Genomic DNA, 19480 nt, shown 5'->3' on the forward strand with positions numbered 1-19480 from the left:
TTCTACAGATTTCCAACCATATTGTCACAGCAATACTAATTCTTTTACGCCTCACACTTTGTGCAATTAAAGGCAGACGAGCCATTACTGCAACATTTTAAAATTAGAACACACTATCAAAGAATTGAAGTTGCAATTACACATTATCGAATAAAAATAAACAGCACAAATTTAGAACACACGAAGCAAAAAATTAGACGACTAAATGATATCGTTGCAACTTTAATTTCATTTCTTTATCAATCACCCAAATAATAATGAAAGAGTATATTTAATTACTGATGATTAGTTTAATTAAGGTTTTATAACTTTTATAACATTTTAAATGGTAATTTCATTTTGTAAAAATATATATAACTTTGAAGAGGACTTATTTTTTACAAGAATTGTTACTTAGCTGTCTAGTATCAAGTTTAAAATACATGTTTAGCATTTTTTCATCAAAAAATTATTATTATTAAAATTTCAGAATTCTATAGAATTTATTAATTTAACAGCCAAATTTGACTTTTTAAGTAAAATTTGTATAATTTTATTTATCATATTATATATACGTTAATTTTAAAAACTTCCTTACACTTTCACAATTATAATTTATGTATTATAGGGAAATCATATTATGAATGAGGAATATTTTATGTATAATGTAATTGACTTAAAATCTAAGATAGAATTAGACAATAATAAATTTCAGTCCATTTATCCATTTTTATAATTAAGATAACATTATTTCCATTATAGGGGAAAAATAATGTTTGAATCAATTAACATTTGTTTTAAATAACATGTATTGCGTGCATAAAAGGTTAATTATAATCCATGAGCATTTAATTTCTTCAAAAACTTATATTAAATTTTAATATATTATGTATAATTGAGGTAAAATTAATTTAGTTTAATAATGAAATTGAAGTTTTAAAACTAGATAATAACATTTTAAATGGTAATATAATTTCATAAAAAAATATATAACTTTTATCTCATTTACATGTACAAATTTATCTCATAAAAGATTTGTAGGCATAATGCTCTTTAAACAAAATGTTACCTAATAGTAAAAACATATAACTTGGCTGATAAATTCAAAAAGAACAATGGTCATGCAGCAATAACCATAACCATACAAACAAAAGCTTTAATGAGCATTACAAACATACAAACAAAACCATATTCATTTGGGAAACAACAGAACCTACTACATCAATACTAACCTGTAATGCTCAAATCTGGGACGACTGCGATGTGGAAGTGTTGGAAAAATGTTACCTGTAATGAGAAAAGTGCTCGGATCAACCTTTTTTTTTGGGGAAAATATTTATGCTATAGCTAAATATAGTATATCAAAGCACAGAACAACCATACACCAATCATCATCCATGAGCCATATTTTAAATATGATATCGATCAAAACAGTATCTAGATAGTTTATTAAATCCCCTTGCCTACCAATCATCAATACTTACAATTATGCAACAATCACCTTTTAAGTTAAAATATAATATCGATGAAAATATGCAAAAATATGCAAAATCAACAATAAAAAAAGAAAAATTAAGAAAATAACAAATGAAAAGGTAACAAAAAGCGATAGTTTATTGTATAAAAGGTAGCAGATGAATTTCTTTCTTCTGCCTAGTGTCAACTTTATAAACACCTTAACCATTACGTTTTTTTCCTCGGCAATAGTTTGAATATTTAATTTATAAGAAAAGGCATCAAAATGCCATAAACCAGCAAAAAAAAAGAACACCTTAAACAACTTAACCCAACTTTTAGGGGACAATAACAAAATCTAAATCGAAAAAGCCAACCAAAACAAAGAATCAGTGCACAAACCAACCAAACAATGCAGCAGCAAAACAGAACAATCCACTACTGTACAGAAAAAACAAAGCAAAATCTGCAAACAGTTTCCTGTTTATTCTTTCTCCAACTCATAGCAAAGAATAACAAAAAATGGAAAGGGAGTGTCTTTTGTAAGCTTTCTTAATTTAAATGAAGTCCGCAAGGCAAAATTTCACTGTATATATGTATATAATATGGTATTAAAAAAAACATGAATACACAAATGTACCACAATCCATATAACAGAAATTATTTAAATGTTCAAATTTGTATACCTATAATACCTTAAAACACGAATATGACACGAAATCAATACGAATATGCAGATTGCCAAGCATAAAGTATACTATCCTGTTGTCTACCTAAAGACCCATGTCTCTCAATCTACACCGAAAAGAAAATATAAATATATATTTCTTCTCAATTCATCTCCTTAAATAGTCCTTCAAATAAGGAAGAGCAGATCTCCTTTGAAACCCAAATAAGAAACAAAATTCATAACTCCCACTGCACCCATTTGAGAAAAAGCTGCCCGGATCAACATCATAGAGATACCCATGTCCAAAATGAAACCTTTCTCACCAAGTTCAATAATCACTTGAATGGCCATATCGACCATTCCCTGTTTGCATAGCCCACTTATTATACAATTATAGCATGCAACAGAAGAAACTAATGACACCCTATACTCATCAAATACTTCAAGTGCCTCCTCTATTCTGCCCACTTTACAGTAGCCATCAATCATTGTCAATAAGTAATCGAATCTGCATTTAAATCCATTTCCGGCATTGCTTGGTAGAGTGCACGAGCATCTTCAAATGCACCAACCATAAAGAATGCTTTGATAAGTATGTTACATGCAACAACATCCATACAAAGACCAGATTTTTCCAATTTTTCTTTCGTCTTAATAATTCCTTTTATATTCCCTTCTTCGGTATAACCATACAACAGAGTACTGTATGTTATAATATCACCGGCTACTTCTTTGAATACATTATCTGCTTCAGATGTCCTCCCAACCTTACACAAACCATTGATGACTATGTTATAAGTAACAACACTTGGCTTAATCCCTTTCTTCTCCATTCCATCTAACAAATGGAAGACGCAATCAAAATCTCCTTTCCGACAAGCTCCATCAATCAACGTTGCATACATAAACTCATCCACTTCAATCCCCATATCTTGAACTTCCTTGAACAACCTAAATGCCTTCTCGAATTTCCCTTCCTTACAGAAACCTAACATGATTGCCGTATACGTAATCACATTCGGCATCACCCCGTCTTTCAACATCTTCTTCAGAAATCCAACAACCTTCCCAACACTACCTTCCTTCGAAAACCCATCAATAAGGACAGTGTAGCTCACAGTATCAGGGTTTATTCCTCTTTCAACCATCTCTCTATATTTTCTCAAAGCCTCCATTAAACACCCATTTCTAAAATACCCTAAAATCCAACAGCTATAAAGAATAGCATCCAAAGCCAGCCCTTCCTTTTTCATACTATAAACCAACTCACAACCCTCATCAAATTTACCCAACAGATTAAAACTGCTTAAAAGAGCTGTATAAGTAACAACATTAGGCTTTAAAGCTCCTGAATTCATACAATTTTCGAAAAACCGAACTGCAACTTCAGGTTTCCCAATCTTACAAAAACCAACAATCACTGAACTACAAACAAAATTATCAAAAGGGTATCTAACATTATCACCTGTCATCAACTCCAACACCTCAATTGCTCTATCCATATTCCCTTGAGATACAAAACCATGAATCAACGAGCAAAAAGTAAAAGAAGAAGGCAATGTACCAGAATCACTCAAGCAATCCTTTAACAACAAAAGACCCTTCTCTGGGTTGTTTCGGATGACAGCAAAAAGAAATCAAACCCGTTAAAACCAAACCTGTTCTAACACTAAATTCACATTGTTTATCATCACTCATAAACATATATGAATAGAAAGTAAAGTAAAAATTAACAAAAAGATTCAACCAAATGCAGCATAAAATCCAGTAGGAAAAAAAGAGAAAAGAAACTGTAAAAATAAATAAAACCCAGTAACATCAAAGCTATCCCAACACTAAATTTACTGTGTTTATAATCACATAAGCAAAATTAACAAAAAAAACAATGAAACAGAGAAGGAAGAAAAAAACGGAGGAAAAAAAAAAGCCAGTCAAAATAAATCAGACCCATAAAAATCAAAGCTGTTCTAACACTAAATTCACAGTGTTTATCATCACCTGATAATCATATATGGAAAATTAAAGGAATTAACAAAAGACTGAATGAAACAGAGGGTTAAAAAAACCCAAAAACAGTAGGAAAATAATTTGAGAATTACTTGATTGAGAGGATCAAAGAAGGGAAATTAGTGGTAGATCTTTCGTAGCTGTTCAATCCAGATGAAGAGAAAGGACGGCGAAAATGATTAGGGAGAGGGTCGGGTAGGGAGGGAGGGTAAAACAGGGAGATGGGGAGGGAGGCCGGAAGTAATAGCTAATACAGCGAAAAGGGAAGGGATTGGAAAACACGGGAATTTGGGGATTAGGGGCGTAACCGATTACGCGCGTAATACCTATTACAGCGAACCAAACGCCGGAATAGGGGCGTAATGTAATACGCACGTAATCGGGGCGTAATGGATTGGGTAATACGGCGAACCAAACACAGTGTTAAACTTTTTGTCTATTTACATATTAAGCTTGTTCCTTTTAAAATTAAATTTAAATAATCTTTAAAGAATATAAGAATAATAAAAATATTTTTTCAAATTTTATTATTTATTAAAAATAATAAACTTAAAAGAATATAGAAATTTTTTATTTAAATTACTCAATATATATCTCTCAATAATTTTCCTTAAAGTAAAAAATTCTTTTTTTTAATTGAGGAAAAAAATATTTTTTAAATTTTTGACTTGAGGAAAATTCTTATTTTTATTGAATAAGAATTTCAAATTTTTTTTTGACTTGAGGAAAATTCTTGAGGGATATATTTAAATAATATAAATAAGAATTTTATATAGTTTTTTAACTTTATTTTTTAAAAAAATAATAAAATTTGAAAATGATTTATTTTGTTATTCTTATATTTTCTAAAAGCTATTTAATTTTAATTTTAAAATGGGACAAACTTAACATGCAAGTAGATAAAAAAATGTAAAAGTATTTAATTGGTGTGGCTGGAGGAATAATGTTACCCTTTTTCATCCGATCTAAAAAGAGTAATTGCTTCACTAGGTCCTTAAATGTTTTATATAATTATACTTTAGTCAGGTGATACCAATAACAAGGGTGGCACCCAAAAAAATATTTTTTCTTTTAAAAATATATTGACAATGGCGTTACATATATTTACTATTTAAAAACATATCATTTACGTAAATAATTTTAAAAGTGAGTTATTTTCGTATCAAAAGTTTTGAGTCATTCTTATAAAAAAAAACCTAATAATTCTTATATTTTTCATCTTATTTTTCTGAGTAATACAAAGCGTCTCATTTTTAGATTGTATTATCAATTCTAGTGGAAATACAAGTTTATTAAGTTGAATAAGAGGGAGTTATAATTATTTTTATTTAAAATAAATTATATAAAAATTAATACACTAATTTTAAAATTATTATCAAATAAATTGTGGAAAGTAAAAATACTACGAGTAAGATTAAAATGACTTTAAAGTGTCTTATTTATTTACTTTTAAAATTTTAAAATATACTTGTAATAATAATAATATTAACACGATTTGTGAAGTTTGGGTGTCAGATGGGATAAATATCAGGTTGTTGGTAGGAGGAGAAACAATAGGCCTAAAACAAACGAGGTAAAAAACGTAACTTGCCCAAGACGACATTTTTTGCTGCCTATCTCAGCTGAAAAACATACCGCTTTTCTTCCTAATCACGTCTATCTTTCCTGACCGGTAAGTCCCTTTGCTTATGCCTCTTTTGTAAAGGATTTTTTTAATCTGTCTTAGTCCTTAATTCTTGTTTCATGCTTTTTAAAAATAAAATATAAAAATTAGTTGCTTTACTTGAAGGTCTGAGCTTTAAGCAAATCACTGCAGTTATTGTTGAATAGGCAAACGATGTTGTCTATTTTTGCGGGTTCCCGGGTTATGCATGTGAAATGTTTGACAAAATGACACTAAGGAAATTTGGGTTTCTTTGAATGAGGGGAAAAAGGGTGATTTAATGACTGTATGGGGGTGAAGATTACAGTAGGGTTGATTATGGAAGTAACCCATTTTTTCTGGTTTAGTGAAGTATGCCATTGATGTTGGACTATCCTTCCTTCTGAGGAATGCCAAATGATGATGTTCATTGTTTATTCTAATTAAAAAAGCAATGAACTTTGATACTTAAGACTTTTATAATCTTTTTTGAAATTTTATTAGTCTCATACATTTTGGCTAGAGAAGTAGGTTCAACTGTTTTCTTTATCTCCCTGAAATGTGGAGATTGGTGCTGATAATATTTCTGTTTTGCTTAATTGGCTAGTGCGCAGAGCTTGAGCATTAAATTCTAAAAATGGAAGATGTCATAACAGAAATACCCTTACCATCTAGATTCTTTCAGGAACATCTTAACAACTTTATACTTCCATCTCCATCTCTCGCGTTGCCATTCCTTATTTTTTTTTATTCCTAAGCCTGAAAAGATCTTAACAATTAACAGAATTCTATAATATTATATTGTTTTAGATTTTGGCAAAGGTTTGACTACAAATCTAATTTTAAAACGGGCATTATGTTTCCAATCGGATTTGAGTTTTCTAAAACCTTTTACCAAAACAGCATTAGAAACTTTAAATATAACAATTAAGTAATGATTTTATATTCATTCATGCTTGATTTTGTGTTATTATTTATTTCCATATATGTTGCATGTCATTATTTATTGAACTGGTGGTTTCATAATTATAGCCCGGAAAAAGAACTTCAAATAATTTCCTTTGATTTGGGCATGAGGGCATCAACATTTTACTAGGTTGGCTTGTTTGGTTCTAGTGATTTCCATAACTCTTGAAGAATGTAAAATCGGTATTCTTGTCCCTTTATTGCAGATAATTGCTTTGTTTTCAAGTTCGCGAATCTTCAACCAGTCCTGCAATGGCCGGAGAATCATTGCCAGAGTTCAACTATCCCAAAGATGTTTTGCAGCCTTTACTTAGCGCATCAAATTCGTCTTCGCTACAACAAGCCCTAGAGATTCTTATAAAAAATTCTAGAGCTGCTGTTGGCCGTGCAGAACTTGCTTCAAAGAATATCCTTCCTACTGTTTTGAAGCTTGTTGAATCTCTCCATCATGCATCAAGTCAAGAATATCTCATGCAAGCTATGAAGCTTCTTAGGAATCTATGTGCTGGAGAAGTTGCCAATCAGAATTCGTTTGTTGAGCATAATGGAATTGAAACTGTTTTGACTGTTTTGAGGTCTGCAGCACTTCTTTCTGATCCGGATTTTGGGATTATTCATTTGAGTTTGCAAGTTCTGGCAAATGTTTCATTGGCTGGATCAGAACTTCAAGAGGCTATTTGGCATAAGTTGTTCCCTAACGAGTTTTTCATACTAGCAAGCATCCATAGTCTGGAGACCAGTGATCCTTTGTGTATGATTTTATACACCTGTTGTGACGGAAAGCCTGGACTGGCTATTGAGCTATGTAGAGATCCGGGGTTGCCTATTGTAGCTGGCATAATTCAGACCGTTGCTTCAGGTACAAATGATGAGCCTTCGATTTTAAGTTCTTTTACTATGTTCCCTACTTTGTTTTAGATGGATTTAGCTAACTGTAGATCTCTCTTTTTTCTATTATCGTTTAATACCAGTTGGTTCTAGAGAAAATTGGTTTAAGTTACTTCTCTCAAGATTATGTTTGGAGGACATTCACTTCCCTGCACTGTTCTTTAAATTATGTGAAGGCAATGCTTCTGAGGATGGGGGAAATACTGCTTTAGGGGATAAAGTTTTCTCATCAGAGCAGGCTTTTCTTCTGCAAATCATATCTGAGATCCTAAATGAACGACTTAATGAAGTAAGAGTTCCCAACGAGACTGCATTGTGTGTTCTTGGAATATTTAAGAGATCAGTAAGTATTGTTGATTTTGGTGCTAGAGCCAAATCTGGTCTTCCAACTGGCTCTACATCCGTTGATGTTATGGGATATTCCCTCATTATTTTGAGGGATATCTGCGCTCAAGAGGGTCTACGAGAATTGAAGAAAGATTCTGTAGATGTTGTTGATTTGCTACTATCCGATGATCTTACAGATGTTATTTTATCATTGCTTCATGATCTTGAGCCGCCAGCAATCATAAGAAAAACCCTGAAGGATAGTGAAAACCAAGAACTGAATTTGGGTTCAACTAAGCTCTGCCCTTACAAAGGATTTCAGAGAGATTTGGTTGCGATAATTGGGAATTGTGCGTATAGAAGGAAGAACGTACAGGATGAAATAAGGCAGAAAAGTGGGATTCTACTGTTGTTACAGCAGTGTGTTACTGATGATGACAACCCGTATTTGAGAGAATGGGGGATTTGGTCTTTGAGAAATTTATTAGAAGGTAATGCAGAAAACCAACAGATAGTAGCTGATTTACAGCTACAAGGGTCTGTTGACATGCCTGAACTTGCCAGACTTGGTCTTAAAGTGGAGGTTGATCAAAACACTCATTGTGCAAAGCTAGTAAATATCCCAGGAAGCTACACAAAGCCTGTCGAGTAAATTTTTTTTGCTTATTTTGGTATAGTGTCTTTTTTTTTTTATAATAATGCTATTTTAATATAGTTGACTCGTAGGTGTCATATTCTTTGAAGAATTTTTTTCCGATTTGGACACTTCTTTTAGGAACTGATCTAGAAAACAAGAAGCTTGACTATGAAATCTGATTTTATAATGGTGTAATTTGTAGATGAAGATATAGAAAATTGTCTGTCCCCTCTGTCTTGATGATTCAGTTTTTGCTGATATCTGGGAATGAATTTGCTTTTATATGTGTATTGTTCATCATTTTCCGGAACACTTGATATTTCTTGGTACATATTATGCATTGACCTTTTGATTGTTCTTGCAAAATTCAATGTTTTCAGTGCTTGTGTTAAAAATTGGTCTTACTGAAGAAAGAAAAGCCAACTCCCATTTTAATATTTGATGGATTGTTGAACCCCTTAAATGTTATTGTATGATTTAGATAATTATCCTTGGATTGTTTCATGACAATATTGACATAGATATGAAAGGGTTCCCTTCACATTGCTCCTTGCCCTTTCTTAGGTTTTAAGTTATGCCTTAAAAGTGTTGCTCCTTTCTCTGCTTTAAAACCATTTCTCAGTAAGGTCCTTTGTTGCTTGAATGTATTGTTTAATTATTGAAAGAATTTTCTTCATTCTCCTTTTAATAGTGCATGTTAATTATTGGGATGAAAATGTTGTTTTTAGGTCATATTACTTTTTGATAAATAATTTATGATTTTTTGAAATTCAGTTGATTCTATCTTTCGCAACACTCAGATCACTGTGCTGTACACTTGATAATATATGACAGGCGCGTAGGTCCTCTCAAGTTTATGGGGAAAATGTCCATCAGAGAACCACAGTTATACATTCAAGCACACCACACTGCAACTTTTACCAAATCCAAATGTTGAAGGTATTAAGCTTATTGTTTCATCCTCTCCACCAAACGGCCCAATACCAATACCGTTCCATTTGGTTTGTTTCCCAGAAAATGTGGAGCTGCAGTAAATACTAATTTTATACGGTGCATGAATCTCAACAAGAAAAAGAGTTTGGAGATTCCGAAGAGTAGGGTTGATACAAATTTATTCCGGTACACATGACACCAACTTAATCTGAAATTTAAATAATAGTACAGATTTATCTATATAATATATACCATATCTACTCTATATTTATAACCTCTTCCAACAGTACATATATATAGAATTAGACAATATTTGTAACAATTAGACAAGATTATTTTGTGGTTATAATAAGTATTATCCTCTTAAATAAGAATAGAGTTGGTGGGCAGCTTCAAAAGGGATTCTAAGAAGTCCAAATTGATTCAAACTCCAAAGAAAATAAGCTCATCCTCACCCTACTAGCTGGTTATTGTCTTTGAAGGAGTTTAAAGTGCTCACATGTTTCCACATTCAATATAAGAATGGAAACTTTAAGAAGATAAACTAAAAAAATTCAAAAGGAGTTTTGAATCATCCAAATTCCCCGTATCAAGGTCGATTATGTTGTGTTGATGCAAGTTTTGAGAGAAGTGACCACTCCACTTAGCACGCCTCAAGTTTCATAATTTGCTTTATTTATGGATTTTGTACAGTCAATCTTGTAATTGTAATTGAAGACGTGATTAGATCAAACAAAATCACTTTTCACGGATTTTAATATGATCTACTTACCTTATATTTTGTTGAGGCAATTATGTGAGCAGCGTTTCATGCAATGCCACAAGCAGTGCCCACTGTTCTTGGCATTGTGCAAGTCACATAACTTATCTTATTTGGAATTGGCCATTTTTTAACTAAATCACTTGGATGATGACTTAGATGATTTTACGGACGTGTGTTAGCCCATATTTGAATATCTATATTGTAGAGCAACAAATATTTAAAAATTGAATCATCCAAATCAAGCAAATTTGATCTCTCAATTTGTGAATATTGACTTTAATGACTTGAAAACATATCTTGTAAATATTTGATTTATTCTAAACTTATATTTGTTAAGTTTTTTTTTTATGAGGCTATGTTAATGGGATATCTTTATTGTAATTAATCTTCATCTTACCAAGCGTTAAACTATTATATATTAGAGGCTTGTGTAAGTTAGAATGGAGAGTTGAGTGTTTAATTTGTTCATTAGTATTAGCTTTGATTTTTTAATTGTTTTGATATAACAAACTTAATTATAATTTCCCTTAATCAAATTTGCATAAATTATTTCAATCACATTCAAATTATTTTCAAGTGTTACAAACTCAAAAAAACGAAGTTTCTAAATGACTTAAAATTTCTACAAAAGTTTTCGAGTACTCCCAAATCCTTTAAAATGTTTCTAAGCCATATTTTTCAAAGTTCCCAGCATTGTCTTGAGACAATTTAAGTCTTATCTTGAGACATAGGCTTTATCTCGAGACACAAGCCTGTTTGTATTGAGACAGACCAACATCGAAGCTAAAATTGTTTCAAGGGTGCTTTGTCTCAAGACAAAAATCCATTTGTCTCGAGACCAGCCAACATCGAGGTTAAGGTAAGCTATAGGGGAACATTATCTCAAGACAACAAAACATCGAAGCCAATGTTTACTTCAAGGGAGCCCTGTCTTGAGACAACCGAACAATTGTCTCAAGACATATGGAAAATTGTCTCGAGACTAGCCTATCGTGTCCCAAGACCTCAAGCTCCAATGGTCATATTTTTGTTCTTTCTGTCTCGAGACAAGGGTTTTATGTCTTGAGACATATTGTTATAAGTTTCATTAAATTGTCCAAATAAATGCTCTCAATGGCAAGAAATTCCCTCCAACGACTCCAAACGTCCATATTTTAATAAGAGATGATAAATATCAATCAAGGACGCTCATATGAAGACAAGAAATAAGTATACAAAGATTAATAGCTAAATTCCTAACAATACCCATTATTATTTCCACATGTAGACACTTATAAGTTTAGTATTGGTTCATTCTATCAAGTGTTGTATCTACCTTTTAGAGGTGATAATCCTTTCCTAATTTCATTTCTATTTTTATGAGGATTTATTTAAGATTTTGGGTAGAAAACTGTAAGGGAAAGTGACCATATCTTGCATTTTGAAAAGATAGAGATTGTAAAGGTTAAACATTGTCCTCAAAAGGTTCAAATTAGTGAATTTAGAAAGTCCTTAGTCATGGCAAGTTAAGGTAGTGGAAGTAGGCAATTGGGACCAAATCATGATAAATTATTAAGTTTCTATTGATTGCCATCTTTGCTTTAAATTTTTAAAACACCGAACCCTCTTTTGGTGATTATTGAGGTTAACAATTTGTATCTGATCTAGATATTTAGAGACGATATTACTACCAAGAAAAAAGATCCATAAGAAGCTTAAGATAGAAGCAAAAAAATAAGAAGTTTGTCTCATGGTCTTGGAGAAAAATTCAACTATGTTGGGAGAAGGTCATTCCATTATGAGGCCTTCTCTATTCAATGACACTAACTATTCTTATTGGGGGATAAGAATGAAGTTATTTATTCAAGCAAATGATTATGAAGTATGGATGATGATCACAAATGGGAATTTCATTCCAAAGAAAACAGTTGACAGTGTTATTGTTATCAAGGAGGAAGATGAATTGGATGAAGTAAATGTCAAAATGGTGCAACTAAATGCTAAAACCATGTAGACCCTATTTTGTGCCCTTGATCTCAATGAATACAATAGAGTCACATTTTGTGATAATGCTAAGGAAATATGAGATAAACTTAAATTCAATCATGAAAGCACAAGTAGAGTTAAGGAATCCAAGATTAGTCTCCTCGCCTTTAATTATGAGCTTTTCAAAGAAATATTAGATGAAGGAATCAAACAGATGTTTGACTACTTCACTAATATCATTAATGGTCTCAAAACTCTTAGGAAGACTTATGCCAACAAAGATATAGTGAAGTAGATGTTAAATAGCCTCCCAAAATCATGGGAAGCTAAAGTGGCAGCCATAGAGGAGTCAAAGGATCTTGACACTCTTTCCCTTAATGATTGGGTCCTTGTTGACATATGAAATGAAAATCAATCATAATGCTCAAGAGACCAAAGAAGCTTCAAAGAAAGTGGGAGTGACATTCAAGTCTACCACTCATGAGAAATATGATATTCTAGCAATGATGGTGAGGAGGATGAGAAGGAGGAGATGGTTATATTTGTAAGGAAGTTCAAGAAATTCATGAAATTTAGTAAATCCAAAAGACTTCCAATGAGAGACATCATCAAAAGTGAATCAAGTAAGAAAGAAAAGGACCCTGTTATATCTACGAGTGCAAAAAGTCGGGTTATATCAAATTTGAATGCCCTCAATTGAAGAAGAAATGGCATCAAAATGGAAGAAGAAAGCTGTAATGGCATATTGAAGCGATAATGGCTCTTTCGATAGTGATAAGGAACATGAAGTTGCCAACTTATGTCTCATGGTTATTGGTGAGCTAAAGGTAATCTCTAATTCTAGTGATTTAAATGAATATACATCTGATGAATTACAAGATGCCTTCGATGAGTTAATTATGAAATTTAAGATAATGAACTCCAAATATAAGAAAAAGATTTCAAAATTAAAGGAGAAGAATAAATCTCTAACCATAGCCAAAGAAGAAATAGAAACGAAATTGAATGGCATGCAAGTTCAAAATGATTATTTGAACCAAAAGAACAAGAACTTGCAGGATTCTTTTTCTATATTAGGTAACAAAAGTTGATTGACATGCTTGAGTCTCAAAAAACTTTCTGTGATAAGAGTGTTTAGAATTTACAAATTTACAAAAAGAAACAAATTTAAGAATTTCTTTGATAAACCAAACTATATATATGATGCCTCACTTTCTTGCACTTATTGTCACAAGAAATGACATGATAGACAAGTTTGTTCTTTAAGGAAGCTCACATCTAGAAGCAAACTTACCAAGAGTGTGTGGATTCCAAAAGGATTTAACACATCTCAAAATGAGTATGCAAACTTGCTTGTTCCTATCATATTCAAGTTCCAAAGTTTTAGAATTAATATTGGGTTTTGCATTAAATGGTGCAATAATCGTTTAATTTAACAGCTTTTCGATTGGGCACCCTCATAAATGCCAAGTACAAGAATGCCAATAACATAAAACCCCAACTATATATGAGGACATGAATGAGTTCCTTAAACAGAGGCAAGTACATGTAGTAATAAAGATTGCCAAACTCATATAACATAAACATTCCTCAAATGATGTAAAATATGGATGTTCTAACATGCTGTTTTTACTTTTAATCATCATATTGTCTATGGATAATTGACCAATATTTTCGTCCAAGTGAACTTCACTTGACCCCCTTAAATTTAATCATTCACCAGATAATTCCCAATCAATTTTGGCACTACCTTTTCAAAATCGATTTGAGATCAACAGATTAAAACAACAATTTCAATTGAAAAGACCATAATTAGGTTACAACTTAAGTATGTGGCGCAACTAGTAGCAACAACAATATTAAAAAGTAAGGTATTTTAGCCACCTTTAAAAGACCAACTACCTCTAATTGCTCTATCAATCAACATTGTTCCTCATTCAGAATAAAAAAATAATTATGCTTTGTTGAATAAAAAAATTAATTGCATATGCTTAGTAAATAAAATGAAAACAAAAAGTTTAATTTTTGTCTCAAACAATATAAAAGTATTAACATTGAAATCTAATATTAACAAATAAATACCATCTTTAATAATAATTTAAAAAATTATCATGTTTGCAACTTCAAAGCAATATGATTATTTTTTCCTTAATAAAGCTATAATAAAGTTTACAAATATGAATTTAAGGAAATTTTAGATTAGAGAACTTAGCATGAATTTTTAGTTGTTTGGAAGAAAAAAAAGAGAGGAACTTTTCTTTATTTTGATTTAATTGAGTGGCTTGTGGGGCAATGACGGGGACCGATAGTTATCAGGTTAAAAGTTTTAGTGTCAGGATTTGGGTTTTAGTGGTGAGTGTAATTAGTGAATACTAATGGTGGTGAAGGTAGACTCAACGAGGGCTTAGGTTGATGGTGATGACTTTGTTATGGGTGGTGGAGATAGAGGTAATAAGGGATTGTTTTAGTGCAAGGGCGAAGATGCTGATGTAAGGTAGAAAGCTGAGAAGATGAAAGAAGGGGAGGGGCAAAGAGAGAATATTTTATTTTTAATTTAATTTAAATCTATCTTAAAAGTTAAATTTAAATATTTTATTTAATTAAAAATTGCTACATGTCATAATTTGGTTGGCTCAAAAAAAATTAACTGAGAGTTGATTGGAGATTAAAAGTAGTAAAAAAATAAAAATTTAATGCTAGCTTAATTACTAATATAACCGAGTTTTTTTACTTATATATCAGGCGCCATGTTTTTCAATAATTAAAAAAAACTCGTCCAGTTAAGTATATTTTCCCTAGACCTGTTTTTATATTACTGTGAAAAAAATACGCTCAATTAGACAAATTTTTACACAATCTCTTTAAAAACGATATATTTTAAAAATTTTCAAAAATTCCAACTATTTTTTTGACATATAATTTAATTTAACCTGTAGTTTAAGTCCCATTAATTAATAAGTAAAGCAAGATGGATAGTATTACATAATATAAATGTGGCTGTGAATTAAAACACGTAGATGCCTGCCCTCCCATCATCTTCTGTCTTATCTTTGTATATAAGAAATTATATATAAAAGGAACCGACCTAAAGCTAAATATTGCTTTCTTGCAAATCAATACAAATAAAAAATAATGGCATTATTTGTTTATTGTTATTATTTTTAAGTATGAGATAACAACAAAAATTAAATTGTTAAAAAATGTTGGAAATAAAAAATTGTTTAACGAGGTCAAACGTCAAACCTATCCCCTTTTTCTATGCTTATTATTTTATTGCCTACCTTTGAAGGTGACTTTTACCTTCTCGAGGTATGAAATGCAAAATTATACTTACATTTCAATGTTTGCTTAGAATTGTAGAAAATAAGATAAATAAGTTTTTTTATATAAATAATTTAAAATTATTAATTAATTATATATGAAAATGATCTATTTGTTATAATACTCGACACCATCCTTTTTCTCTTTAATCATGACTCAATTATCAGTATTTTAAAAATATAATTGTTTAGTAGTGATACCTGATATAATGGCAATATCGGATTGAATGTTATGTTCAAATACCTGATGAAATAATTATTCTTTTTAGATTGGCTGAAAAAGGAGTGTTGTATGGCGACACCAAATTAAATAGTTTTTAACTTTTAATCTATTTGCATATTAGATGTATTTCCTTTTGAAATTAAATTTAAATAGTCCTAAAAAATATATGAATAAAAAAATAAACCCTTCTATCTAATTTTTTAATTTTTTAAAAACAATAAAATTATATAAAATTTTTATTTAAATTACTCAAATATATCCCTAAAAAATGTTCTTCAAGTTTACTTAAATTTAAACATTTTCAATTCATTCCCTAACATATTTGAATTTAGATAAACTTGAAAAAAATTCAGGGATATATTTGGGTAATTTAAATAAAAATTTTATATAATTTTTTTAATTTTATTGTTTTTAAAAATATATATAAAATGAGAAAAGTTTATTATTATTATTCTTATATTTTAAAGGGCTATTTGAATTTATTTTTGAAAATGAAAAGAACTAACATGTAAATAGACTAAAAGTTAAAAACTATTTAATTTTTTGTAGCATGACACCTTTTTTTCAATCAATCTAAATAGGGCAATTGTTTTATCATATCCCTGAACATTTTATATAAAAAATTCTTTTTTAAAAACATTGATGATTGAGTCATGATTAGAGCGAAAAAGGGAATGGTAACGCCGATTGATCAGGCAGCATTGACGAGTATTATAACAAACAAGTTATTGTCATATATAATTTTTCCTTTAGTCTATTTTCATAATTAATTAAAATTTTATTTTATTTATATATAAAAAAAACTAAAAATAAAGGAGGACTTTTGAGAAAAAATAATGATTCAACTATAACCAGTGTTTATAATAACAACCAATCTAATTTTTTAAGATCATAAATTTGTAAATAACAATAATGTTCTTACGTTATTAAAAGATAAAAATATTATAAGAAGTTATGTTAAAATTTTATTTTATTATTTCCAAAGTAAATATTTGAACTATTTTAAAAGTAACAATTTTGTAAAAATAAAAAATAAAAGTAACAATAGTTTCTAATAAAATAATTAATAATACCAATAAGTGATTTGTCTAATGGTAAAGTACATTACATTTTTAAGTGAAAATATTGATTTGAACCTTAAAATCAATATTATTAGAAGACACAATCCCAAACTCTAAACATAGATCATAAAATAAATATGAAGAAGACTAATTTACTCAAAAATGCCAAAAAAATTTATCAGAATAGACTTTTTTTAGAAAAATTACAGGAATAGACCGATTTTACGAAAACCCAACAATAACCTCCAATAGCTATTTAATTAGTCGTTGGACCCCCACCCAACGGTCCAATTTTTTTCCTATATAACCCCCATTTCATTTTTCTTCCAATTCAATCACAACTCTTTCTCACGTTCTCAAATCTCTCTCAATTCCCCTTTAAATTCTCATTCAAATTTTTTCTCTTTAAATTTTATTTTATTTTATTAAAATTATCTTAACATTTTCGTAAATTATTTTTTCTATTAGAAATTATTCGGTATTTTTCGAAATTAGCAATGGCAAGATCTCTAATTTGTTTTGATGTCAACCACGTTTCCTTCAATCAATTTCAAATAGTAAGAATATTTTTTGTTATATTTTAATGTTGCTTAATTTTTCTGTTTTCTTGTTATATTTGAATTTAATATTTTGTATATTTTCTACCTAAATAGGTGGAAGATCGAATTTTGGAGACCCATATTCATAATTTATCTGCTCCTCCATCATCCTTGATCGAACCCTACTTGAGAGATGCCGGTTTGTCACACGTGGCCTTTGTAGGTAGGGAGTGTAAGTTGGACCCAACACTCGTAAGCGGGTTGGTGGAAAGATGGAGACCCGAGAAGCTCACATTCCATCTTCTATGGGGCGAGTGTACTATCACTTTAAAGGACGTGTAGTCACAGCTCGGGTTACCAATGGATGGGCCGGTAATGACTGGGCAGTTCACATAGCTGATTGGAGAAGTGTATGCGCCGAACTTTTGGAAAAGGTTCTAGAGATGATTTTTGGAGGCCAAATCGAAATGGGTTGGTTAAGAAGAAATTTTGGTGGGCTCAATGAGGATTCGACTGAAGTCCATAGAGAACCCACCACACAACTATGTCATTGGACTCTCGGCTTATTCTTTTGTTCTGGCCTCTCGAACAGGAACATATGTCGACGTCCGAGGGCCTTCATCTGTCATTGCAAACTCGAAATATAACTCGAGAAACGGTGATCCACTGTCAATATGCGTATGCACCAACTGCCTCGCACCTCTGATATCGAAAACCTCCAATCTGGTTGAATCCGACGATTTTCCTCCTAATTCTTATCCGAAGTTCTGGAAATTATATGTTCTAGTTAAAAGCCAACCGCATTGTGTTATCTGATAAAAAAAAACCACCCCATTCTCAGTGTCACACACTTCACCGTTGTAATAAACGATAACATTAATTAATCCAGTCATTTTCAACCTAATAACATGTTTCATAAGTTCGAAACAAAAACATTATGCAAAAAAAAATAATGTTATAACTAATTATGAACAACAAAAATCAATGCTCACTTTATGCAAATAGCGTGGTTGCTTCAACTTATGCCTTATGTGCGAACTTCTTTTTTTCTGATCTTCTTACAATTTTCTTTGCTCGTAAATAGCTTATGCCATTTGGTGATGAACTAGGTTACCGTAAATTCCCAAAAACTGGGTTAGAGGAAATTGGATTTTGAAACCAAGAATAGTCATCCCTCAATTATGAATTTACATTTCGAAAAATTTGACAAGTAAATTGATTTGGTTTAATGTTTAAGTGTTCTAATTATGGGTGTGAGGTTCTGGGTTTGAATCCTATTTTTGGAAATTTTGTTATTTTGCTTAAATCCCTACCCTTAAACGTTTGTTTATAAGTTAAGTTTAGTCAATTGAGGTCAAGAATGAGCCAACTGGTTCAATGATTAAGCTTTTGTATAATCATTGATCTAGTGATCGAATCTCGGCGAAAACAATAGGGAATGTTTTATTTTTTTAATTTCGTTATAAGGTAGTTAGTTTTGGTTGGTTATTTAAAACCTCCCAAAAACCTTTGGTGCTTTTATTTTCATTTTGTTCTTTCTTTTTCTGTGATGTTTTCTGTCATTTTGTTTCCATTCTTCAGTTTATTCATTTTGGTTTCTTATTTTCAAATGACCTTTCTTTTTTTTATGTTACGTTACGCCAATTCTATACGGGGTCTGACTTCTCCTTCTAGTTAATTCGCAGGCTGGTAAGTTCGATTTAAAGTTTTGGTGTCAAAAGTTCTTCGACGTAACTTCTATTTTGGAATGTTTGTTTTTAGCGGTTTGACTATGAATTAATTGTTTGTTGGGTAATTACTTATCGTTTAGGGACAGAATTTCATCCTTGTTGCTCCTGTATCGAGTCCGTATCAGGTGGGTACCGGAAACCCTTTTTTTCAAATTTTAGTTGTCAAAAAAAGGATTGTTGATACCACACGACTGCGTGGCAAGCCGTGAGAGCCATACGGCTATGTGGCAAGCCGTGTAACTTATTATTCACAAAAATTAGAGGCACACAGGCTAAGCACATGGGCGTGTGCCCAAACTGTATGTGGTTATGAATTGTGCATGATTCACACGGATCAGTGACATGGGCATGTGTCTAGGCCGTCTAATTCAATGT

The 19480-nt window shown here is 31.1% G+C and overlaps 2 protein-coding genes across 4 annotated transcripts; one reads left to right on the top strand and one right to left on the bottom strand.

Moving 5' to 3' along the window:
• Positions 1–2275: 2275 nt before the first annotated feature.
• Positions 2276–3741, bottom strand: LOC121210544 (pentatricopeptide repeat-containing protein At5g57250, mitochondrial-like; the record flags this gene model as incomplete). The annotated part of the gene is given in 2 exon segments (XM_041082334.1): positions 2276–2598; positions 2601–3741. Coding segments are annotated over 2 exon segments (1449 nt in total), but the record flags the coding sequence as incomplete, so codon positions are not given.
• A 1888-nt stretch (positions 3742–5629) lies between these two features.
• LOC107916796 (ataxin-10) lies at positions 5630–9780 on the top strand. Of its 3 annotated transcripts, XM_016846169.2 has the most exons (5): positions 5634–5783; positions 6926–7578; positions 7691–8582; positions 9406–9510; positions 9586–9780. In XM_016846169.2, exons 2-4 carry the CDS (start codon positions 6972–6974, stop codon positions 9506–9508), a joined length of 1602 nt encoding a protein of 533 aa, XP_016701658.2. In that variant the 5' UTR covers positions 5634–5783; positions 6926–6971; the 3' UTR covers positions 9509–9510; positions 9586–9780. The 3 variants fall into 3 exon arrangements, with proteins under 3 accessions (XP_040969156.1, XP_016701658.2, XP_016701657.2); XM_041113222.1 differs by having other exon boundaries at positions 5630–5783; positions 7784–8582; positions 9406–9780; XM_016846168.2 differs by having other exon boundaries at positions 9406–9780.
• Positions 9781–19480: the final 9700 nt, after the last annotated feature.

Source organism: Gossypium hirsutum, chromosome A01, assembly GCF_007990345.1.
Source record: "Gossypium hirsutum isolate 1008001.06 chromosome A01, Gossypium_hirsutum_v2.1, whole genome shotgun sequence".
Classification (NCBI taxonomy): domain Eukaryota; kingdom Viridiplantae; phylum Streptophyta; class Magnoliopsida; order Malvales; family Malvaceae; genus Gossypium; species Gossypium hirsutum.